We start from the raw sequence: 26,323 nt of genomic DNA, 5'->3' as shown, positions 1-26,323 counted from the left end.
GGGTTAAACAGCGTTGGTCAAAAAATATTACACTGGAAACCCGCACAGGGGGGTCACTTACATATGACCCACTTGCCATTTCTTTTGACCAACAAGGATTTGGGCAGAAATAGGGCAGTAAAGTGGGCATGGGTCCCAGAATCATCATTTTGAATAAGTAGCTGGTGTCCTGCAAGGGTTAAACAGTGTTGGTCAAAACATATTACACTTGAAACCCAAACAGTGGGGTTGCCTACATATGACCCACTTGCAATTTCTTTTGACCAACAATGATTTGGGCAGAAAATGGGCACAAAAATGGGCATGGGTCCCAGATATCATTTTGAATAAGTAGCTGGTGTCCTGCAAGGGTTAAACAGCGTTGGTCAAAAAATGTTACACTTGGAATCCACACAGGGGGGTCAGTTACATATGACCCACTTGCCATTTCTTTTGACCAACAAGGATTTGGGCAGAAATAGGGCAGTAAAGTGGGCATAGGTCCCAGATTTCATCATTTTGAATAAGTAGCTGGTGTCCTGCAAGGGTTAAACAGCGTTGGTCAAAAAATCTTATACTTGTAATCCACACAGGGGGGTCACTTACATATGACCCACTTGCCATTTCTTTTGACCAACAAGGATTTGGGCAGAAATAGGGCAGAAAAGTGGGCATGGGTCCCAGAATCATCATTTTGAATAAGTAGCTGGTGTCATGCAAGGGTTAAACAGCGTTGGTCAAAAAATATTACACTTGAAACCCGCACAGGGGGGTCAGTTACATATGACCCACTTGCCATTTCTTTTGACCAACAAGGATTTGGGCAGAAATAGGGCAGTAAAGTGGGCATAGGTCCCAGATTTCATCATTTTGAATAAGTAGCTGGTGTCCTGCAAGGGTTAAACAGCGTTGGTCAAAAAATGTTACACGTGGAATCCACACAGGGGGGTCAGTTACATATGACCCACTTGCCATTTCTTTTGACCAACAAGGATTTGGGCAGAAATAGGGCAGTAAAGTGGGCATGGGTCCCAGAATCATCATTTTGAATAAGTAGCTGGTGTCCTGCAAGGGTTAAACAGTGTTGGTCAAAACATATTACACTTGAAACCCACACAGGGGGGTTGCCTACATATGACCCAATTGCAATTTCTTTCGACCAACAATGATTTGGGCAGAAAATGGGCACAAAAATGGGCATGGGTCTCAGATATCATTTTGAATAAGTAGCTGGTGTCCTGCAAGGGTTAAACAGCGTTGGTCAAAAAATATTACACTGGAAACCACACAGGGGGGTCAGTTACATATGACCCACTTGCCATTTCTTTTGACCAACAAGGATTTGGGCAGAAATAGGGCAGTAAAGTGGGCATGGGTCACAGATGTCATTATTTTGAATAAGTAGCTGGTGTCCTGCAAGGGTTAAACAGTGTTGGTCAAAAAATATTACACTTGAAACCCACACAGGGGGGTTGCCTACATATGACCCACTTGCAATTTCTTTTGACCAACAATGATTTGGGCAGAAAATGGGCACAAAAATGGGCATGGGTCCCAGATATCATTTTGAATAAGTAGCTGGTGTCCTGCAAGGGTTAAACAGCGTTGGTCAAAAAATGTTACACTGGAAACCCGCACAGGGGGGTCACTTACATATGACCCACTTGCCATTTCTTTTGACCAACAAGGATTTGGGCAGAAAATGGGTAAAAAAAATGGGCATGGGTCCCAGATATCATTTTGAATAAGTAGCTGGTGTCCTGCAAGGGTTAAACAGCGTTGGTCAAAAAATATTACACTGGAAACCCGCACAGGGGGGTCACTTACATATGACCCACTTGCCATTTCTTTTGACCAACAAGGATTTGGGCAGAAATAGGGCAGTAAAGTGGGCATGGGTCACAGAATCATCATTTTGAATAAGTAGCTGGTGTCCTGCAAGGGTTAAACAGCGTTGGTCAAAAAATATTACACTGGAAACCCGCACAGGGGGGTCACTTACATATGACCCACTTGCCATTTCTTTTGACCAACAAGGATTTGGGCAGAAATAGGGCAGTAAAGTGGGCATGGGTCCCAGAATCATCATTTTGAATAAGTAGCTGGTGTCCTGCAAGGGTTAAACAGTGTTGGTCAAAACATGTTACACTTGAAACCCAAACAGGGGGGTTGCCTACATATGACCCACTTGCAATTTCTTTTGACCAACAATGATTTGGGCAGAAAATGGGCACAAAAATGGGCATGGGTCCCAGATATCATTTTGAATAAGTAGCTGGTGTCCTGCAAGGGTTAAACAGCGTTGGTCAAAAAATGTTACACTTGGAATCCACACAGGGGGGTCAGTTACATATGACCCACTTGCCATTTCTTTTGACCAACAAGGATTTGGGCAGAAATAGGGCAGTAAAGTGGGCATGGGTCACAGATGTCATTATTTTGAATAAGTAGCTGGTGTCCTGCAAGGGTTAAACAGTGTTGGTCAAAACATATTACACTTGAAACCCAAACAGGGGGGTTGCCTACATATGACCCACTTGCAATTTCTTTTGACCAACAATGATTTGGGCAGAAAATGGGCACGGGTCCCAGATGTCATCATTTTGAATAAGTAGCTGGTGTCCTGCAAGGGTTAAACAGCGTTGGTCAAAAAATGTTACACTTGGAATCCACACAGGGGGGTCAGTTACATATGACCCACTTGCCATTTCTTTTGACCAACAAGGATTTGGGCAGAAATAGGGCAGTAAAGTGGGCATAGGTCCCAGATTTCATCATTTTGAATAAGTAGCTGGTGTCCTGCAAGGGTTAAACAGCGTTGGTCAAAAAATCTTATACTTGTAATCCACACAGGGGGGTCACTTACATATGACCCACTTGCCATTTCTTTTGACCAACAAGGATTTGGGCAGAAATAGGGCAGAAAAGTGGGCATGGGTCCCAGAATCATCATTTTGAATAAGTAGCTGGTGTCATGCAAGGGTTAAACAGCGTTGGTCAAAAAATATTACACTTGAAACCCGCACAGGGGGGTCAGTTACATATGACCCACTTGCCATTTCTTTTGACCAACAAGGATTTGGGCAGAAATAGGGCAGTAAAGTGGGCATAGGTCCCAGATTTCATCATTTTGAATAAGTAGCTGGTGTCCTGCAAGGGTTAAACAGCGTTGGTCAAAAAATGTTACACGTGGAATCCACACAGGGGGGTCAGTTACATATGACCCACTTGCCATTTCTTTTGACCAACAAGGATTTGGGCAGAAATAGGGCAGTAAAGTGGGCATGGGTCCCAGAATCATCATTTTGAATAAGTAGCTGGTGTCCTGCAAGGGTTAAACAGTGTTGGTCAAAACATATTACACTTGAAACCCACACAGGGGGGTTGCCTACATATGACCCACTTGCAATTTCTTTTGACCAACAATGATTTGGGCAGAAAATGGGCACAAAAATGGGCATGGGTCCCAGATATCATTTTGAATAAGTAGCTGGTGTCCTGCAAGGGTTAAACAGCGTTGGTCAAAAAATATTACACTGGAAACCCGCACAGGGGGGTCACTTACATATGACCCACTTGCCATTTCTTTTGACCAACAAGGATTTGGGCAGAAATAGGGCAGTAAAGTGGGCATGGGTCCCAGAATCATCATTTTGAATAAGTAGCTGGTGTCCTGCAAGGGTTAAACAGTGTTGGTCAAAACATGTTACACTTGAAACCCAAACAGGGGGGTTGCCTACATATGACCCACTTGCAATTTCTTTTGACCAACAATGATTTGGGCAGAAAATGGGCACAAAAATGGGCACGGGTCCCAGATATCATTTTGAATAAGTAGCTGGTGTCCTGCAAGGGTTAAACAGCGTTGGTCAAAAAATGTTACACTTGGAATCCACACAGGGGGGTCAGATACATATGACCCACTTGCCATTTCTTTTGACCAACAAGGATTTGGCCAGAAATAGGGCAGTAAAGTGGGCATGGGTCACAGATGTCATTATTTTGAATAAGTAGCTGGTGTCCTGCAAGGGTTAAACAGTGTTGGTCAAAACATATTACACTTGAAACCCAAACAGGGGGGTTGCCTACATATGACCCACTTGCAATTTCTTTTGACCAACAATGATTTGGGCAGAAAATGGGCACAAAAATGGGCATGGGTCCCAGATGTCATCATTTTGAATAAGTAGCTGGTGTCCTGCAAGGGTTAAACAGCGTTGGTCAAAAAATGTTACACTTGGAATCCACACAGGGGGGTCAGTTACATATGACCCACTTGCCATTTCTTTTGACCAACAAGGATTTGGGCAGAAATAGGGCAGTAAAGTGGGCATAGGTCCCAGATTTCATCATTTTGAATAAGTAGCTGGTGTCCTGCAAGGGTTAAACAGCGTTGGTCAAAAAATCTTATACTTGTAATCCACACAGGGGGGTCACTTACATATGACCCACTTGCCATTTCTTTTGACCAACAAGGATTTGGGCAGAAATAGGGCAGAAAAGTGGGCATGGGTCCCAGAATCATCATTTTGAATAAGTAGCTGGTGTCATGCAAGGGTTAAACAGCGTTGGTCAAAAAATATTACACTTGAAACCCGCACAGGGGGGTCAGTTACATATGACCCACTTGCCATTTCTTTTGACCAACAAGGATTTGGGCAGAAATAGGGCAGTAAAGTGGGCATAGGTCCCAGATTTCATCATTTTGAATAAGTAGCTGGTGTCCTGCAAGGGTTAAACAGCGTTGGTCAAAAAATGTTACACGTGGAATCCACACAGGGGGGTCAGTTACATATGACCCACTTGCCATTTCTTTTGACCAACAAGGATTTGGGCAGAAATAGGGCAGTAAAGTGGGCATGGGTCCCAGAATCATCATTTTGAATAAGTAGCTGGTGTCCTGCAAGGGTTAAACAGTGTTGGTCAAAACATATTACACTTGAAACCCACACAGGGGGGTTGCCTACATATGACCCACTTGCAATTTCTTTTGACCAACAATGATTTGGGCAGAAAATGGGCACAAAAATGGGCATGGGTCCCAGATATCATTTTGAATAAGTAGCTGGTGTCCTGCAAGGGTTAAACAGCGTTGGTCAAAAAATATTACACTGGAAACCCGCACAGGGGGGTCACTTACATATGACCCACTTGCCATTTCTTTTGACCAACAAGGATTTGGGCAGAAATAGGGCAGTAAAGTGGGCATGGGTCCCAGAATCATCATTTTGAATAAGTAGCTGGTGTCCTGCAAGGGTTAAACAGTGTTGGTCAAAACATGTTACACTTGAAACCCAAACAGGGGGGTTGCCTACATATGACCCACTTGCAATTTCTTTTGACCAACAATGATTTGGGCAGAAAATGGGCACAAAAATGGGCACGGGTCCCAGATATCATTTTGAATAAGTAGCTGGTGTCCTGCAAGGGTTAAACAGCGTTGGTCAAAAAATGTTACACTTGGAATCCACACAGGGGGGTCAGATACATATGACCCACTTGCCATTTCTTTTGACCAACAAGGATTTGGCCAGAAATAGGGCAGTAAAGTGGGCATGGGTCACAGATGTCATTATTTTGAATAAGTAGCTGGTGTCCTGCAAGGGTTAAACAGTGTTGGTCAAAACATATTACACTTGAAACCCAAACAGGGGGGTTGCCTACATATGACCCACTTGCAATTTCTTTTGACCAACAATGATTTGGGCAGAAAATGGGCACAAAAATGGGCATGGGTCCCAGATGTCATCATTTTGAATAAGTAGCTGGTGTCCTGCAAGGGTTAAACAGCGTTGGTCAAAAAATGTTACACTTGGAATCCACACAGGGGGGTCAGTTACATATGACCCACTTGCCATTTCTTTTGACCAACAAGGATTTGGGCAGAAATAGGGCAGTAAAGTGGGCATAGGTCCCAGATTTCATCATTTTGAATAAGGAGCTGGTGTCCTGCAAGGGTTAAACAGCGTTGGTCAAAAAATCTCATACTTGTAATCCACACAGGGGGGTCACTTACATATGACCCACTTGCCATTTCTTTTGACCAACAAGGATTTGGGCAGAAATAGGGCAGAAAAGTGGGCATGGGTCCCAGAATCATCATTTTGAATAAGTAGCTGGTGTCATGCAAGGGTTAAACAGCGTTGGTCAAAAAATATTACACTTGAAACCCGCACAGGGGGGTCAGTTACATATGACCCACTTGCCATTTCTTTTGACCAACAAGGATTTGGGCAGAAATAGGGCAGTAAAGTGGGCATAGGTCCCAGATTTCATCATTTTGAATAAGTAGCTGGTGTCATGCAAGGGTTAAACAGCGTTGGTCAAAAAATATTACACTGGAAACCCGCACAGGGGGGTCACTTACATATGACCCACTTGCCATTTCTTTTGACCAACAAGGATTTGGGCAGTAATAGGGCAGTAAAGTGGGCATGGGTCACAGATGTAATTATTTTGAGTAAGTAGCTGGTGTCCTGCAAGGGTTAAACAGTGTTGGTCAAAACATATTACACTTGAAACCCACACAGGGGGGTTGCCTACATATGACCCACTTGCAATTTCTTTTGACCAACAATGATTTGGGCAGAAAATGGGCACAAAAATGGGCATGGGTCCCAGATATCATTTTGAATAAGTAGCTGGTGTCCTGTTAAACAGCGTTGGTCAAAAAATATTACACTTGAAACCCGCACAGGGGGGTCAGTTACATATGACCCACTTGCCATTTCTTTTGACCAACAAGGATTTGGGCAGAAATAGGGCAGTAAAGTGGGCATAGGTCCCAGATTTCATCATTTTGAATAAGTAGCTGGTGTCCTGCAAGGGTTAAACAGCGTTGGTCAAAAAATGTTACACGTGGAATCCACACAGGGGGGTCAGTTACATATGACCCACTTGCCATTTCTTTTGACCAACAAGGATTTGGGCAGAAATAGGGCAGTAAAGTGGGCATGGGTCCCAGAATCATCATTTTGAATAAGTAGCTGGTGTCCTGCAAGGGTTAAACAGTGTTGGTCAAAACATATTACACTTGAAACCCACACAGGGGGGTTGCCTACATATGACCCAATTGCAATTTCTTTCGACCAACAATGATTTGGGCAGAAAATGGGCACAAAAATGGGCATGGGTCTCAGATATCATTTTGAATAAGTAGCTGGTGTCCTGCAAGGGTTAAACAGCGTTGGTCAAAAAATATTACACTGGAAACCCGCACAGGGGGGTCACTTACATATGACCCACTTGCCATTTCTTTTGACCAACAAGGATTTGGGCAGAAATAGGGCAGTAAAGTGGGCATAGGTCCCAGATTTCATCATTTTGAATAAGTAGCTGGTGTCCTGCAAGGGTTAAACAGCGTTGGTCAAAAAATGTTACACTGGAAACCCGCACAGGGGGGTCACTTACATATGACCCACTTGCCATTTCTTTTGACCAACAAGGATTTGGGCAGAAAATGGGCACAAAAATGGGCATGGGTCCCAGATATCATTTTGAATAAGTAGCTGGTGTCCTGCAAGGGTTAAACAGCGTTGGTCAAAAAATATTACACTGGAAACCCGCACAGGGGGGTCACTTACATATGACCCACTTGCCATTTCTTTTGACCAACAAGGATTTGGGCAGAAATAGGGCAGTAAAGTGGGCATGGGTCCCAGAATCATCATTTTGAATAAGTAGCTGGTGTCCTGCAAGGGTTAAACAGCGTTGGTCAAAAAATATTACACTGGAAACCCGCACAGGGGGGTCACTTACATAAATACCAAGTTAAATTATATATTCATTACCTTTATTTATATTAAAGTATAAAAAGTTTCATTATACGTGAATGTATGGTATACATTATTTGACCAGACCTGTTTAACCCTTACAAACTACAGCTACTTTGTCCATTCAACCAAATCTATTGCCCATGCCAACTTTACTACCTATTTTGATGCCCAAATCCTTGTTGGTTAGTCGTTTGCAGGTGGGTCATATGTAAGTGACCCCCAGTGTCGGTTTGAAGTGTAATATTTTTTGTCCCTTGCAGGACACCACCTACTTATTCAAAATTATGAAATCTGTTACCTATGCCCACTTTAGTGCCCTATTTCTGCCCAAATCCTTGTGGGTCAAAAGAAATAGCAAGTGGGTCATATGTAAGTGATGCCCCTGTGTGGATTCAAAGTGTAAATTTTTTTGTCCAACGCTGTTTAACCCTTGCAGGACACCAGCTACTTATTCAAAATGATGACATCTGTGACCCATGCCCACTTTACTGCCCTATTACTGCCCAAATCCTTGTTGGTCAAAAGAAATGGCAAGTGGGTCATATGTAACTGACCCCCCTGTGTGGATTCCAAGTGTAACATTTTTTGACCAACGCTGTTTAACCCTTGCAGGACACCAGCTACTTATTCAAAATGATATCTGGGACCCATGCCCAATTTTGTGCCCATTTTCTGCCCAAATCATTGTTGGTCAAAAGAAATTGCAAGTGGGTCATATGTAGGCAACCCCCCTGTGTGGGTTTCAAGTGTAATATGTTTTGACCAACACTGTTTAACCCTTGCAGGACACCAGCTACTTATTCAAAATTATGAAATCTGGTACCTATGCCCACTTTACTGCCCTATTACTGCCCAAATCCTTGTTGGTCAAAAGAAATGGCAAGTGGGTCATATGTAAGTGACCCCCCTGTGTGGATTCTAAGTGTAATATTTTTTGACCAACGCTGTTTAACCCTTGCAGGACACCAGCTACTTATTCAAAATGATATCTGGGACCCATGCCCACTTTACTGCACTATTTCTGCCCAAATCCTTGTTGGTCAAAAGAAATGGCAAGTGGGTGATATGTAAGTGACCCCCTAGTGCGGGTTTTCAGTGTAATATTTGTTGACCAACGCTGTTTAACCCTTGCAGAACACCAGCTACTTATTCAAAATGATGATTCTGGGACCCATGCCCATTTTTGTGCCCATTTTATGCCCAAATCATTGTTGGTCAAAAGAAATTGCAAGTGGGTCATATGTAGGCAACCCCCCTGTGTGGGTTTCAAGTGTAATATGTTTTGACCAACACTGTTTAACCCTTGCAGGGCACCAGCTACTTATTCAAAATGATGATTCTGGGACCCATGCCCACTTTACTGCCCTATTTCTGCCCAAATCCTTGTTGGTCAAAAGAAATGGCAAGTGGGTCATATGTAAGTGACCCCCCTGTGCGGGTTTCCAGTGTAATATTTTTTGACCAACGCTGTTTAACCCTTGCAGGACACCAGCTACTTATTCAAAATGATGAAATCTGGGACCTATGCCCACTTTACTGCCCTATTTCTGCCCAAATCCTTGTTGGTCAAAAGAAATGGCAAGTGGGTCATATGTAACTGACCCCCCTGTGTGGATTCCAAGTGTAACATTTTTTGACCAACGCTGTTTAACCCTTGCAGGACACCAGCTACTTATTCAAAATGATGACATCTGGGACCCATGCCCATTTTTGTGCCCATTTTCTGCCCAAATCATTGTTGGTCAAAAGAAATTGCAAGTGGGTCATATGTAGGAAACCCTCCTGTTTGGGTTTCAAGTGTAATATGTTTTGACCAACCCTGTTTAACCCTTGCAGGACACCAGCTACTTATTCAAAATAATGACATCTGTGACCCATGCCCACTTTACTGCCCTATTTCTGCCCAAATCCTTGTTGGTCAAAAGAAATGGCAAGTGGGTCATATGTAGGCAACCTCCCTGTGTGGGTTTCAAGTGTAATATGTTTTGACCAACACTGTTTAACCCTTGCAGGACACCAGCTACTTATTCAAAATGATGACATCTGGGACCTATGCCCACTTTACTGCCCTATTTCTGCCCAAATCCTTGTTGGTCAAAAGAAATGGCAAGTGGGTCATATGTAGGCAACCTCCCTGTGTGGGTTTCAAGTGTAATATGTTTTGACCAACACTGTTTAACCCTTGCAGGACACCAGCTACTTATTCAAAATGATGAAATCTGGGACCTATGCCCACTTTACTGCCCTATTTCTGCCCAAATCCTTGTTGGTCAAAAGAAATGGCAAGTGGGTCATATGTAACTGACCCCCCTGTGTGGATTCCAAGTGTAACATTTTTTGACCAACGCTGTTTAACCCTTGCAGGACACCAGCTACTTATTCAAAATGATGACATCTGGGACCCATGCCTATTTTTGTGCCCATTTTCTGCCCAAATCATTGTTGGTCAAAAGAAATTGCAAGTGGGTCATATGTAGGAAACCCCCCTGTTTGGGTTTCAAGTGTAATATGTTTTGACCAACCCTGTTTAACCCTTGCAGGACACCAGCTACTTATTCAAAATAATGACATCTGTGACCCATGCCCACTTTACTGCCCTATTTCTGCCCAAATCCTTGTTGGTCAAAAGAAATGGCAAGTGGGTCATATGTAACTGACCCCCCTGTGTGGATTCCAAGTGTAACATTTTTTGACCAACGCTTTTTAACCCTTGCAGGACACCAGCTACTTATTCAAAATGATATCTGGGACCCATGCCCATTTTTGTGCCCATTTTCTGCCCAAATCATTGTTGGTCAAAAGAAATTGCAAGTGGGTCATATGTCGGCAACCCCCCTGTTTGGGTTTCAAGTGTAACATGTTTTGACCAACACTGTTTAACCCTTGCAGGACACCAGCTACTTATTCAAAATGATGATTCTGGGACCCATGCCCACTTTACTGCCCTATTACTGCCCAAATCCTTGTTGGTCAAAAGAAATGGCAAGTGGGTCATATGTAAGTGACCCCCCTGTGTGGATTCCAAGTGTAACATTTTTTGACCAACGCTGTTTAACCCTTGCAGGACACCAGCTACTTATTCAAAATGATGATTCTGGGACCTATGCCCACTTTACTGCCCTATTTCTGCCAAAATCCTTGTTGGTCAAAAGAAATGGCAAGTGGGTCATATGTAATTGACCCCCCTGTGCGGGTTTCCAGTGTAATATTTCTTGACCAACGCTGTTTAACCCTTGCAGGACACCAGCTACTTATTCAAAATGATGACATCTGGGACCTATGCCCACTTTACTGCCCATTACTGTCCAAATCCTTGTTGGTCAAAAGAAATGGCAAGTGGGTCATATGTAAGTGACCCCCCTGTGCGGGTTTCCAGTGTAATATTTTTTGACCAACGCTTTTTAACCCTTGCAGGACACCAGCTACTTATTCAAAATGATATCTGGGACCCATGCCATTTTTGTGCCCATTTTCTGCCCAAATCATTGTTGGTCAAAAGAAATTGCAATTGGGTCATATGTAGGCAACCCCCCTGTGTGGGTTTCAAGTGTAATATGTTTTGACCAACACTGTTTAACCCTTGCAGGACACCAGCTACTTATTCAAAATGATATCTGGGACCCATGCCCACTTTACTGCCCTATTTCTGCCCAAATCCTTGTTGGTCAAAAGAAATGGCAAGTGGGTCATATGTAAGAGACCCCCCTGTGCGGGTTTCCAGTGTAATATTTTTTGACCAACGCTGTTTAACCCTTGCAGGACACCAGCTACTTATTCAAAATGATGATTCTGGGACCCATGCCCACTTTACTGCCCTATTTCTGCCCAAATCCTTGTTGGTCAAAAGAAATGGCAAGTGGGTCATATGTAATTGACCCCCCTGTGCGGGTTTCCAGTGTAATATTTTTTGACCAACGCTGTTTAACCCTTGCAGGACACCAGCTACTTATTCAAAATGATATCTGGGACCCATGCCCATTTTTGTGCCCATTTTCTGCCCAAATCATTGTTGGTCAAAAGAAAATGCAAGTGGGTCATATGTAGGCAACCCCCCTGTGTGGGTTTCAAGTGTAATATGTTTTGACCAACACTGTTTAACCCTTGCAGGACACCAGCTACTTATTCAAAATAATGACATCTGTGACCCATGCCCACTTTACTGCCCTATTTCTGCCCAAATCCTTGTTGGTCAAAAGAAATGGCAAGTGGGTCATATGTAACTGACCCCCCTGTGTGGATTCCAAGTATAACATTTTTTGACCAGCGCTGTTTAACCCTTGCAGGACACCAGCTACTTATTCAAAATGATGACATCTGGGACCCATGCCCATTTTTGTGCCCATTTTCTGCCCAAATCATTGTTGGTCAAAAGAAATTGCAAGTGGGTCATATGTAGGCAACCCCCCTGTTTGGGTTTCAAGTGTAATATGTTTTGACCAACGCTGTTTAACCCTTGCAGGACACCAGCTACTTATTCAAAATCATGATTCTGGGACCCATGCCCACTTTACTGCCCTATTTCTGCCCAAATCCTTGTTGGTCAAAAGAAATGGCAAGTGGGTCATATGTAAGTGACCCCCCTGTGCGGGTTTCCAGTGTAATATTTTTTGACCAACGCTGTTTAACCCTTGCAGGACACCAGCTACTTATTCAAAATGATGATTCTGGGACCTATGCCCACTTTACTGCCCTATTTCTGCCAAAATCCTTGTTGGTCAAAAGAAATGGCAAGTGGGTCATATGTAATTGACCCCCCTGTGCGGGTTTCCAGTGTAATATTTTTTGACCAACGCTGTTTAACCCTTGCAGGACACCAGCTACTTATTCAAAATGATTTCTGGGACCCATGCCCATATTTGTGCCCATTTTCTGCCCAAATCATTGTTGGTCAAAAGAAATTGCAAGTGGGTCATATGCAGGCAACCCCCCTGTGTGGGTTTCAAGTGTAATATGTTTTGACCAACACTGTTTAACCCTTGCAGGACACCAGCTACTTATTCAAAATAATGACATCTGTGACCCATGCCCACTTTACTGCCCTATTTCTGCCCAAATCCTTGTTGGTCAAAAGAAATGGCAAGTGGGTCATATGTAACTGACCCCCCTGTGTGGATTCCAAGTGTAACATTTTTTGACCAACGCTGTTTAACCCTTGCAGGACACCAGCTACTTATTCAAAATGATGACATCTGGGACCCATGCCCATTTTTGTGCCCATTTTCTGCCCAAATCATTGTTGGTCAAAATAAATTGCAAGTGGGTCATATGTAGGCAACCCCCCTGTTTGGGTTTCAAGTGTAATATGTTTTGACCAACACTGTTTAACCCTTGCAGGACACCAGCTACTTATTCAAAATAATGACATCTGTGACCCATGCCCACTTTACTGCCCTATTTCTGCCCAAATCCTTGTTGGTCAAAAGAAATGGCAAGTGGGTCATATGTAACTGACCCCCCTGTGTGGATTCCAAGTGTAACATGTTTTGACCAACGCTGTTTAACCCTTGCAGGACACCAGCTACTTATTCAAAATGATGATTCTGGGACCCATGCCCACTTTACTGCCCTATTTCTGCCCAAATCCTTGTTGGTCAAAAGAAATGGCAAGTGGGTCATATGTAAGTGACCCCCCTGTGCGGGTTTCCAGTGTAATATTTGTTGACCAACGCTGTTTAACCCTTGCAGGACACCAGCTACTTATTCAAAATGATGAAATCTGGGACCTATGCCCACTTTACTGCCCTATTTCTGCCCAAATCCTTGTTGGTCAAAAGAAATGGCAAGTGGGTCATATGTAACTGACCCCCCTGTGTGGATTCCAAGTGTAACATTTTTTGACCAACGCTGTTTAACCCTTGCAGGACACCAGCTACTTATTCAAAATGATGACATCTGGGACCCATGCCTATTTTTGTGCCCATTTTCTGCCCAAATCCTTGTTGGTCAAAAGAAATGGCAAGTGGGTCATATGTAGGCAACCTCCCTGTGTGGGTTTCAAGTGTAATATGTTTTGACCAACACTGTTTAACCCTTGCAGGACACCAGCTACTTATTCAAAATGATGACATCTGGGACCCATGCCCATTTTTGTGCCCATTTTCTGCCCAAATCATTGTTGGTCAAAAGAAATTGCAAGTGGGTCATATGTAGGCAACCTCCCTGTTTGGGTTTTAAGTGTAATATGTTTTGACCAACGCTGTTTAACCCTTGCAGGACACCAGCTACTTATTCAAAATCATGATTCTGGGACCCATGCCCACTTTACTGCCCTATTTCTGCCCAAATCCTTGTTGGTCAAAAGAAATGGCAAGTGGGTCATATGTAAGTGACCCCCTGTGCGGGTTTCCAGTGTAACATTTTTTGACCAACGCTGTTTAACCCTTGCAGGACACCAGCTACTTATTCAAAATGATGACATCTGGGACCCATGCCCATTTTTGTGCCCATTTTCTGCCCAAATCATTGTTGGTCAAAATAAATTGCAAGTGGGTCATATGAAGGCAACCCCCCTGTTTGGGTTTCAAGTGTAATATGTTTTGACCAACACTGTTTAACCCTTGCAGGACACCAGCTACTTATTCAAAATAATGACATCTGTGACCCATGCCCACTTTACTGCCCTATTTCTGCCCAAATCCTTGTTGGTCAAAAGAAATGGCAAGTGGGTCATATGTAACTGACCCCCCTGTGTGGATTCCAAGTGTAACATTTTTTGACCAACGCTGTTTAACCCTTGCAGGACACCAGCTACTTATTCAAAATGATATCTGGGACCCATGCCCATTTTTGTGCCCATTTTCTGCCCAAATCATTGTTGGTCAAAAGAAATTGCAAGTGGGTCATATGTCGGCAACCCCCCTGTTTGGGTTTCAAGTGTAACATGTTTTGACCAACACTGTTTAACCCTTGCAGGACACCAGCTACTTATTCAAAATGATGATTCTGGGACCCATGCCCACTTTACTGCCCTATTTCTGCCCAAATCCTTGTTGGTCAAAAGAAATGGCAAGTGGGTCATATGTAACTGACCCCCCTGTGTGGATTCCAAGTGTAACATGTTTTGACCAACGCTGTTTAACCCTTGCAGGACACCAGCTACTTATTCAAAATGATGATTCTGGGACCCATGCCCACTTTACTGCCCTATTTCTGCCCAAATCCTTGTTGGTCAAAAGAAATGGCAAGTGGGTCATATGTAAGTGACCCCCCTGTGCGGGTTTCCAGTGTAATATTTGTTGACCAACGCTGTTTAACCCTTGCAGGACACCAGCTACTTATTCAAAATGATGAAATCTGGGACTTATGCCCACTTTACTGCCCTATTTCTGCCCAAATCCTTGTTGGTCAAAAGAAATGGCAAGTGGGTCATATGTAACTGACCCCCCCCTGTGTGGATTCCAAGTGTAACATTTTTTGACCAACGCTGTTTAACCCTTGCAGGACACCAGCTACTTATTCAAAATGATGATTCTGGGACCCATGCCCACTTTACTGCCCTATTTCTGCCCAAATCCTTGTTGGTCAAAAGAAATGGCAAGTGGGTCATATGTAAGTGACCCCCCTGTGCGGGTTTCCAGTGTAATATTTGTTGACCAACGCTGTTTAACCCTTGCAGAACACTAGCTACTTATTCAAAATGATGATTCTGGGACCCATGCCCACTTTAGTGCCCTATTTCTGCCCAAATCCTTGTTGGTCAAAAGAAATGGCAAGTGGGTGATATGTAAGTGACCCCCTAGTGCGGGTTTTCAGTGTAATATTTGTTGACCAACGCTGTTTAACCCTTGCAGAACACCAGCTACTTATTCAAAATGATGATTCTGGGACCCATGCCCATTTTTGTGCCCATTTTCTGCCCAAATCATTGTTGGTCAAAAGAAATTGCAAGTGGGTCATATGTAGGCAACCCCCCTGTGTGGGTTTCAAGTGTAATATGTTTTGACCAACACTGTTTAACCCTTGCAGGACACCAGCTACTTATTCAAAATGATGACATCTGGGACCCATGCCCATTTTTGTGCCCATTTTCTGCCCAAATCATTGTTGGTCAAAAGAAATTGCAAGTGGGTCATATGTAGGCAACCTCCCTGTTTGGGTTTTAAGTGTAATATGTTTTGACCAACGCTGTTTAACCCTTGCAGGACACCAGCTACTTATTCAAAATCATGATTCTGGGACCCATGCCCACTTTACTGCCCTATTTCTGCCCAAATCCTTGTTGGTCAAAAGAAATGGCAAGTGGGTCATATGTAAGTGACCCCCTGTGCGGGTTTCCAGTGTAACATTTTTTGACCAACGCTGTTTAACCCTTGCAGGACACCAGCTACTTATTTAAAATGATGACATCTGGGACCTATGCCCACTTTACTGCCCTATTTCTGCCCAAATCCTTGTTGGTCAAAAGAAATGGCAAGTGGGTCATATGTATCTGACCCCCCTGTGTGGATTCCATGTGTAACATTTTTTGACCAACGCTGTTTAACCCTTGCAGGACACCAGCTACTTATTCAAAATGATGACATCTGGGACCCATGCCCACTTTACTGCCCTATTACTGCCCAAATCCTTGTTGGTCAAAAGAAATGGCAAGTGGGTGATATGTTAGTGATCCCCTAGTGCGGGTTATCAGTGTAATATTTGTTGACCAACGCTGTTTAACCCTTGCAGAACACCAGCTTCTTATTCAAAATGATGATTCTGTGACCCATGCCCATTTTTGTGCCCATTTTCTGCCCAAATCATTGTTGGTCAAAAGAAATTGCAAGTGGGTCATATGTAGGCAACCCCCCTGTGTTGATTTCTGCAGTGAAATTTATGGTCCATGATTCATTAACCCTTGTAAAAGTGATTGTTCTGAATAGGAAGCTGGAGCTCGAATAAGAAGCTGGAGCTCGAATAAGAAGCTGGCCGAATAAGAAGCCAACTTCAGCCTCGTCTGATTCTCTCTCTCTCTCTGACACTTTCTTTTTCTTTCCATCACTGTCTCTCTATTTCTCTCTCCTTCACACCTTCACTCTCTCCATAGCGTTTCGCTGTCTCGCTCCGCTCTTTCCTTCATACTCACCAATCAGGATTCTAGCTGTCAGTATTACGGCGTTGGCATCCTAACTCATTTCAAGTTCAGCGGCCGCTCTTCTAAAGGCATTAGGGATGCTAGTGACGTTATACTGAATGCTGGCATCCAGGGACCAGGGGCTAATAGATACCAGACACACAGGGCATACATGCACACATACCATACACACATACCATATATACACATACCATACACGCACATACCATACATATATATACAAAACAGGACATACATGCACACATACCATATATACAGACACACATCACAAACACACACATATACCATACAGACACACATCCCATATACACGCACATACCATACATATATACAAACAGAACATACATGCACACTACAGTAATCACACGCATGCCATACATACACACAGGACATGCCATACAGACACGCACACACACGCACATACCATTCACACACAGGACATTAAAGCACACATACCTTAGACACAAAGGACATACACGGACACACACATGGCATACTGGTACAGATACCATACATGCACACACACAGCATATTTACATATACACACACACACACACACATACAGCATACACACATGGCATACAACCACAGATACCATAAAACATGCACACATACGGCATATTTATAAACATACACACGCTATAGACACACAGAGCATACACAAAAAGTATACATGCATATACACATACAGCATACTTACAAACACCAATACTAAAGCAAATAACCCCCACAAGCAATGGAGGGCACCCAGTTTCCATATACCCAGTCCTCCCCCTTCCCACTGCAGCTACCAAGACATAGTACTCACTGGGCCACCAGCTTACATTAATGGTGCCCACACTTTTCTTCCCCTGTCCATGCCCCTGTAACTGGCACCCACAACAAGGGACACAAACCTGTAAAATCAGCATGTCACCTATTCATAGCTCCGTGTATCAGGCAGCCACATGTCCTGAGACAGAGAGAGGAGCTTCTTCCTGACAGCCGAGGAGCTCAGCTGTGCGCTGCAGCGCCACCTACAGGCGGCTCAACAGTATATACCCAGCTTCCTCCCAGCAGCAGAGCACTGAGCACAGCTCGGCTTTGAGAGTGCCGTGACCCTGCTGCGCCCCAGTGACACCGGCTCCCCCCGCGATGGCTGGGGCTGCCTTACCATAGCTACGCCCCTGTGCACAGGGTGTAATATGGGGGTGGGGGGGTGCTGCTGTGTATATGTAAATGGGTGTAATATGGGGGGAAGCTGCATGTAATATACTATGGTGTTTTGTGCAATGTGCTGTGTGTACTGTGCAGGGTGTAATATGGGGGAGGGGGTGCTGTGTATATGTAAATATGTGTAATATGGGGGAATCTGCATGTAATATACTATAGTGTTTTGTGCAATGTGCTGTGTGTACTGTACAGGGTGTAATATGGGGGAGGGGGTGCTGTGTATATGTAATGGGTGTAAAATGGGTTGAAGCTACATGCAGAGCCGAATTTCCCATTAGGCACGTGAGGCACGTGCCTAGGGGCGGCACATGTTTGGGGGCGGCACTTGGATGCCTGTGATAGTACTGTCAGCCCAAAATGTACCATTAACTGCAAAATATCCACTGTACTGTACTATATTCCATCTTAAATAGAGTGTAAATGGATAGGACATGCAGATACTGCCCCTGTAACCTGTCCTACTTAGTAAACATTATTGTTGTGCCTAGGGGCGCCCTCATCCCTAAATCCGCCCCTGGCTACATGTGATATATTATGCATACTTGCCTACCCTCCCGCATTTAGCGGTCTCCCGATTTTTCACTCCTCCTCCTCGAGCGTCATGTCTCGGGGGCGGGGCCCTAGTGTCATTGAGCATGCCGGGTACCGCACGGGGCTGTGTGGGTATCCGGCAGCAGCAGCAGAGTGAGCGGAAGCCGCAAAGCGCATGGAGTAGGAGGGCAGCGTGGACAGAGACAACTGTGCGTGGCAGCGGGACTGTGAGTGACAGCGGGAGCCGGGAGCAGTGACCAACGGTAAGTATAACAGTCTGCAACCTCTCTCCCCCCACCCACTAAGCCTTCTTTTTTTTTTTTGGTGGGAGGTGACTGTGAGTATTGGGGGGTATATGTGCCAGGTATGAGGATGTATAAGGTGTAATGCTGGGTGGTGACTGTGTGTTAGGGGGTATATGTGCCAGATATGACGATGTATAAGGTGTGCCCATGTGTGTATGTATGAGGTGTAATGCTGGGAGGTGACTGTGGGTATGGAGGGTATTTGTGCCAGGTATGAGGATGTATAAGGTGTGCCCAGGTGTGTATGTATGAGGTGTAATGCTGGGTGGTGACTGGGTATGGGGGGTATATGTGCCAGGTATGAGGATGTATAAGGTGTAATGCTGGGTGGTGACTGTGGGTATGGGGGGGTATATGTGCCAGGTATGAGGATGTATTAGGTGTGCCCAGATGTGTATGTATGAGGTGTAATGCTGGGTGGTGACTGTGGGTATGGGGGGTATATGTGCCAGGTATGAGGATGTATAAGGTGTGCCCAGGTGTGTATGTATGAGGTGTAATGCTGGGAGGTGACTGTGGGTATGGAGGGTATATGTGCCAGGTATGAGGATGTATAAGGTGTGCCCAGGTGTGTATGTATGAGGTGTAATGCTGGGTGGTGACTGTGGGTATGGAGGGTATATGTGCCAGGTATGAGGATGTATAAGGTGTGCCCAGGTGTGTATGTATGAGGTGTAATGCTGGGTGGTGACTGGGTATGGGGGGTATATGTGCCAGGTATGAGGATGTATAAGGTGTAATGCTGGGTGGTGACTGTGGGTATGGGGGGTATATGTGCCAGATATGAGGATGTATAAGGTGTGCCCAGGTGTGTATGTATGAGGTGTAATGCTGGGAGGTGACTGTGGGTATGGAGGGTATATGTGCCAGGTATGAGGATGTATTAGGTGTGCCCAGATGTGTATGTATGAGGTGTAATGCTGGGTGGTGACTGTGGGTATGGGGGGAATATGTGCCAGGTATGAGGATGTATAAGGTGTGCCCAGGTGTGTATGTATGAGGTGTAATGCTGGGCGGTGACTGTGGGTATGGGGGGGTATTTGTGCCAGGTATGAGGATGTATTAGGTGTGCCCAGATGTGTATGTATGAGGTGTAATGCTGGGTGGTGACTGTGGGTATGGGGGGTATATGTGCCAGATATGAGGATGTATAAGGTGTAATGCTGGGTGGTGACTGTGGGTATGGGGGGGTATTTGTGCCAGATATGAGGATGTATAAGGTGTGCCCAGGTGTGTATGTATGAGGTGTAATGCTGGGAGGTGACTGTGGGTATGGGGGGTATATGTGCCGGGTATGAGGATGTATAAGGTGTGCCCAGGTGTGTATGTATGAGGTGTAATGCTGGGAGGTGACTGTGGGTATGGAGGGTATATGTGCCAGGTATGATGATGTATAAGGTGTGCCCAGGTGTGTATGTATGAGGTGTAATGCTGGGAGGTGACTGTGGGTATGGGGGGTATATGTGCCGGGTATGAGGATGTATAAGGTGTGCCCAGGTGTGTATGTATGAGGTGTAATGCTGGGAGGTGACTGTGGGTATGGAGAGTATATGTGCCAGATATGAGGATGTATAAGGTGTGCCCAGGTGTGTATGTATGAGGTGTAATGCTGGGAGGTGACTGTGGGTATGGGGGGTATATGTGCCAGGTATGAGGATGTATAAGGTGTTCCCAGGTGTGTATGTATGAGGTGTAATGCTGGGTGGTGACTGTGGGTATGGGGGGTATATGTGCCAGGTATGAGGATGTATAAGGTGTGCCCAGGTGTGTATGTATGAGGTGTAATGCTGGGCGGTGACTGTGGGTATGGGGGGGGTATTTGTGCCAGGTATGAGGATGTATTAGGTGTGCCCAGATGTGTATGTATGAGGTGTAATGCTGGGTGGTGACTGTGGGTATGGGGGGGTATTTGTGCCAGATATGAGGATGTATAAGGTGTGCCCAGGTGTGTATGTATGATGTGTAATGCTGGGAGGTGACTGTGGGTATGGGGGGTATATGTGCCGGGTATGAGGATGTATAAGGTGTGCCCAGGTGTGTATGTATGAGGTGTAATGCTGGGAGGTGACTGTGGGTATGGAGGGTATATGTGCCAGATATGAGGATGTATAAGGTGTGCCCAGGTGTGTATGTATGAGGTGTAATGCTGGGTGGTGACTGTGGGTATGGGGGGGTATTTGTGCCAGATATGAGGATGTATAAGGTGTGCCCAGGTGTGTATGTATGAGGTGTAATGCTGGGAGGTGACTGTGGGTATGGAGGGTATATGTGCCAGATATGAGGATGTATAAGGTGTGCCCAGGTGTGTATGTATGAGGTGTAATGCTGGGTGGTGACTGTGGGTATGGGGGGGTATTTGTGCCAGATATGAGGATGTATAAGGTGTGCCCAGGTGTGTATGTATGAGGTGTAATGCTGGGAGGTGACTGTGGGTATGGGGGGTATATGTGCCAGGTATGAGGATGTATAAGGTGTAATGCTGGGTGGTGACTGTGGGTATGGGGGGAATATGTGCCAGGTATGAGGATGTATAAGGTGTTCCCAGGTGTGTATGTATGAGGTGTAATGCTGGGTGGTGACTGTGGGTATGGAGGGTATATGTGCCAGGTATGAGGATGTATAAGGTGTGCCCAGGTGTGTATGTATGTGGTGTAATGCTGGGTGGTGACTGTGGGTATCGGGGGGGGGGGGGGGTATATGTGCCAGGTATGAGGATGTATAAGGTGTTCCCAGGTGTGTATGTATGAGGTGTAATGCTGGGTGGTGACTGTGGGTATGGAGGGTATATGTGCCAGGTATGAGGATGTATAAGGTGTGCCCAGGTGTGTATGTATGAGGTGTAATGCTGGGAGGTGACTGTGGGTATGGAGGGTATATGTGCCAGATATGAGGATGTATAAGGTGTGCCCAGGTGTGTATGTATGAGGTGTAATGCTGGGTGGTGACTGTGGGTATGGGGGGGTATTTGTGCCAGATATGAGGATGTATAAGGTGTGCCCAGGTGTGTATGTATGAGGTGTAATGCTGGGAGGTGACTGTGGGTATGGGGGGTATATGTGCCGGGTATGAGGATGTATAAGGTGTGCCCAGGTGTGTATGTATGAGGTGTAATGCTGGGAGGTGACTGTGGGTATGGAGGGTATATGTGCCAGATATGAGGATGTATAAGGTGTGCCCAGGTGTGTATGTATGAGGTGTAATGCTGGGAGGTGACTGTGGGTATGGAGGGTATATGTGCCAGGTATGAGGATGTATAAGGTGTGCCCAGGTGTGTATGTATGAGGTGTAATGCTGGGCGGTGACTGTGGGTATGGGGGGGTATTTGTGCCAGGTATGAGGATGTATAAGGTGTTCCCAGGTGTGTATGTATGAGGTGTAATGCTGGGTGGTGACTGTGGGTATGGAGGGTATATGTGCCAGGTATGAGGATGTATAAGGTGTGCCCAGGTGTGTATGTATGAGGTGTAATGCTGGGTGGTGACTGTGGGTATGGGGGGTATATGTGCCAGGTATGAGGATGTATAAGGTGTGCCCAGGTGTGTATGTATGAGGTGTAATGCTGGGTGGTGACTGTGGGTATGGGGGGTATATGTGCCAGGTATGAGGATGTATAAGGTGTGCCCAGGTGTGTATGTATGAGGTGTAATGCTGGGCGGTGACTGTGGGTATGGGGGGGTATTTGTGCCAGGTATGAGGATGTATAAGGTGTTCCCAGGTGTGTATGTATGAGGTGTAATGCTGGGCGGTGACTGTGGGTATGGGGGGTGTATGTGCCAGGTATGAGGATGTATAAGGTGTGCCCAGGTGTGTATGTATGAGGTGTAATGCTGGGTGGTGACTGTGGGTATGGGGGGTATATGTGCCAGGTATGAGGATGTATAAGGTGTGCCCAGGTGTGTATGTATGAGGTGTAATGCTGGGCGGTGACTGTGGGTATGGAGGGTATATGTGCCAGGTATGAGGATGTATAAGGTGTTCCCAGGTGTGTATGTATGAGGTGTAATGCTGGGTGGTGACTGTGGGTATGGGGGGTATATGTGCCAGGTATGAGGATGTATAAGGTGTGCCCAGGTGTGTATGTATGAGGTGTAATGCTGGGTGGTGACTGTGGGTATGGGGGGTATATGTGCCAGGTATGAGGATGTATAAGGTGTGCCCAGGTGTGTATGTATGAGGTGTAATGCTGGGCGGTGACTGTGGGTATGGGGGGGTATTTGTGCCAGGTATGAGGATGTATAAGGTGTTCCCAGGTGTGTATGTATGAGGTGTAATGCTGGGTGGTGACTGTGGGTATGGGGGGAATATGTGCCAGGTATGAGGATGTATAAGGTGTGCCCAGGTGTGTATGTATGAGGTGTAATGCTGGGCGGTGACTGTGGGTATGGGGGGTATATGTGCCAGGTATGAGGATGTATTAGGTGTGCCCAGATGTGTATGTATGAGGTGTAATGCTGGGTGGTGACTGTGGGTATGGGGGGAATATGTGCCAGGTATGAGGATGTATAAGGTGTGCCCAGGTGTGTATGTATGAGGTGTAATGCTGGGCGGTGACTGTGGGTATGGGGGTATATGTGCCGGGTATGAGGATGTATAAGGTGTGCCCAGGTGTGTATATATGAGATGTAATGCTGGGCGGTGACTGTGGGTATGGGGGTATATGTGCCAGGCATGAGAATGTAGAAGGTGTGCCCAGGTGTGTATATATGAGGTGTAATGCTGGGCGGTGACTGTGGGTATGGGGGGTATATGTGCCAGGCATGAGAATGTAGAAGGTGTGCCCAGGTGTGTATATATGAGGTGTAATGCTGGGCGGTGACTGTGGGTATGGGGGTATATGTGCCAGGCATGAGAATGTAGAAGGTGTGCCCAGGTGTGTATATATGAGGTGTAATGCTGGGCAGTTACTGTGGGTATGGGGGGTATATGTGCCAGGCATGAGAATGTAGAAGGTGCGCTCAGGTGTGTATATATGAGGTGTAATGCTGGGCGGTGACTGTGGGTATGGGGGTATATATATGCCAGGCATGAGAATGTAGAAGGTGTGCCCAGGTGTGTATATATGAGGTGTAATGCTGGGCGGTGACTGTGGGTATGGGGGGTATATGTGCATGGTCCTCCCTGTTTTTTTTGTTTTTTTGGGGGGGAGGGGGGGGCAGTAATCACTGCACTTATATACACCTGGTTTCTTAGTGAGAAAATGTGTCTCTCCAACCTGTGCTCTTGCAGAAATATCTGTATGTACCACTAAATCACGGACATTTCTGCCTCTCTTGTAACAAGATAAGAGTCTTTTTTTCTTTGAGTGTTTTAAGAGCAGGGTCGTTTTGAATCGAGGACCAATGGTTTTTGGCTATCTTATTAATCCTCATACTAGCAGTGGTATAGGTATTCACCCAAACCATTGCAGTGTCTGCATTGCTTTTTGTTGAAGGAGATTGAGTGCGTGGTTGCGCTAAAGCTTTAGACATGGCGCTTTGCAACATTTTATTAGGGTATCCCCTCTGTAAAAATGTAGTTTTCATCCTATTCTTTTGTAGCAGTTCATCGGATGGATCATTGCATATACTATGGCCCGGGAGGAATTGAGAAAAGGGGGGCCCATTTTTGAGGGGTGTGGGAAGTAAACTAGATGCCGACAATAATGTATTGCAATCTGTCGGTTTTGTATACACGGACGTCTGCAAAGTGTTAGCCTTTTTAGTGATTGATACATCAAGAAAATGTAGTTTGTTCATGCATTTAAAAAGTAAATTTGATATTTGCATCTCCTTAGTTCAAGTCACTAGACACGCCTTTTGGTTGATGACACACCCCTTCAATGGTGCGCGACGCTGCGCTTGGTGCATTTTGCTAGCATCTAAAATCTCCCTCATTTTGCTTTTCAAAAGTAGGCAAGTATGATGCAGATACAGCCTCACTCACACACAGAATATAGGCATGCTGCATATCATTTTAATCAGTAGAAGCTGCTGGTGCCCCATGGCATTCCAAACGCTCTAGGCATTTGCCTAGTTTGCCTATGCCTAAGGCCGGCTCTGGGGAGTTTATACTGACTTTCACTTTTCGTCGTTGTTTCCCAAATATGTCATGTGATGTCAGCTGACCAACCTATGCAGGCATCACCACACCTCCTCCTACAGGGGAACTCCCCGGGGTTTTTATGGGGACAACCATAAAGTGCTGGCGTTCCCCTGCTAAAGTTCCCCGGCGCAGTGGCGTAAGTTCATCCCAGTTGCCCGGAGGCAAGATAAATATTGGTGCCCCCCAACACACACATACACACTACCTTATATAAATAAATGCATGTATGTATGTTATGGATATTATGTTTAGAATAAAGTGAGCGTGGCATCTATGGACCTGCTAGGAGGAGAAGACAGCCACAGAAGTGATGTAAATGGCTTTTAATTAACTGATTCAAACTCACAGTGGAGGAGAGGTGCCCCCTTGGGAGCAGGAGCCCGGCGGCAGATGACTCCATTGCCTCCCAGAGTTCTGCCTCTGCCCCGGCGAGTGTTTTATTCACTGAAGCCGTTCGCTGATGTGGTTTGCACATAAGCAAACCCTGATCATCAGGGCTGAATCAGCCCCAGTATGTAATGGTGCACTGTCAACCACTCTAGCTGCGGGCTATATAGGATTTGGCACGTCCAATAGGCAAGGAAAGCTAACACGAGGAGAACATGCAATGGTTTTATTTTATTATATAATCACTATAAATTATTCCTATACTAATAGAACCGCCCAGCACAGTGATTTACTTATCTTGTTTTTTTTTCTAGGAAAGCAGGAGTGAATGTCTGGACACAGATATGGCAGCTATGCCGAAGTAATATGGCCCTATTGCAAGCTAGCTAGGACATCACAATATGACATCACAATTATTATGACCTCACAATCACTAGAAGGCAATAAATTGCTGCTCCCTCAAGCTTTGGCATAGATAGGAAAGTAGGAGTGGATGTCTCTGGACAGAGATATGGCAGCTATGCCGATTTACTTTGTGATATGCGTCAGCTTGCTGACAATCTTGGCCGAAGGCCGACCTTTGCCTACAGCAGAAGGATCTCCAGTGGTCACCATGCCACATGCTGTACGGCACCATAGCCTGGATTTCGGATTACCCCATAATCGCATTATGCGACTGGTGATGATTATAGGCCTTGTCCTTGGACTTCTTTGCTTTGCAGCTATATTATTCAGCTGCTTGAGATACTGCTATAAGAATGTAAAGGAAATCCTGATGAAGAAATGTCTGATCGAGAAACTGGAGCTACTGACTGGGTCCCAATCTATTCCTAAAGATGTGGATTTAGAATCCATCGTGATTCTTGGACATACTACACCAGATCCAGGACCTTGCAAGTCCAACAGCGCGGAATCAGACAAAGCAAATCAGACCATCAAGCTTCCAACAACCAAGGGCAAAAAGCCAAAGACCGGAATCA

General features: G+C 45.2%; 1 protein-coding gene across 1 annotated transcript in view; it reads left to right on the top strand.

The window, feature by feature from the left end:
• The window catches only part of LOC146025832 (uncharacterized), a 109,120-nt gene extending 83,079 nt beyond the window's left edge, over positions 1-26,041 (top strand). Inside the window, exon 9 of the mRNA XM_083155924.1 lies at positions 25,658-26,041. Coding sequence (XP_083012050.1) covers positions 25,658-25,708 — 51 coding nt within the window. The 3' untranslated portion in view covers positions 25,709-26,041. The remainder of the gene's footprint in view (positions 1-25,657) is intronic.
• Positions 26,042-26,323: the final 282 nt, after the last annotated feature.

This window comes from Crinia signifera, chromosome 8, assembly GCF_055691185.1.
Source record: "Crinia signifera chromosome 8, ASM5569118v1, whole genome shotgun sequence".
NCBI lineage: Eukaryota > Metazoa > Chordata > Amphibia > Anura > Myobatrachidae > Crinia > Crinia signifera.
Note: the sequence above shows the minus strand (reverse complement) of the source record. Positions and strands in the feature narration are given on the sequence as shown.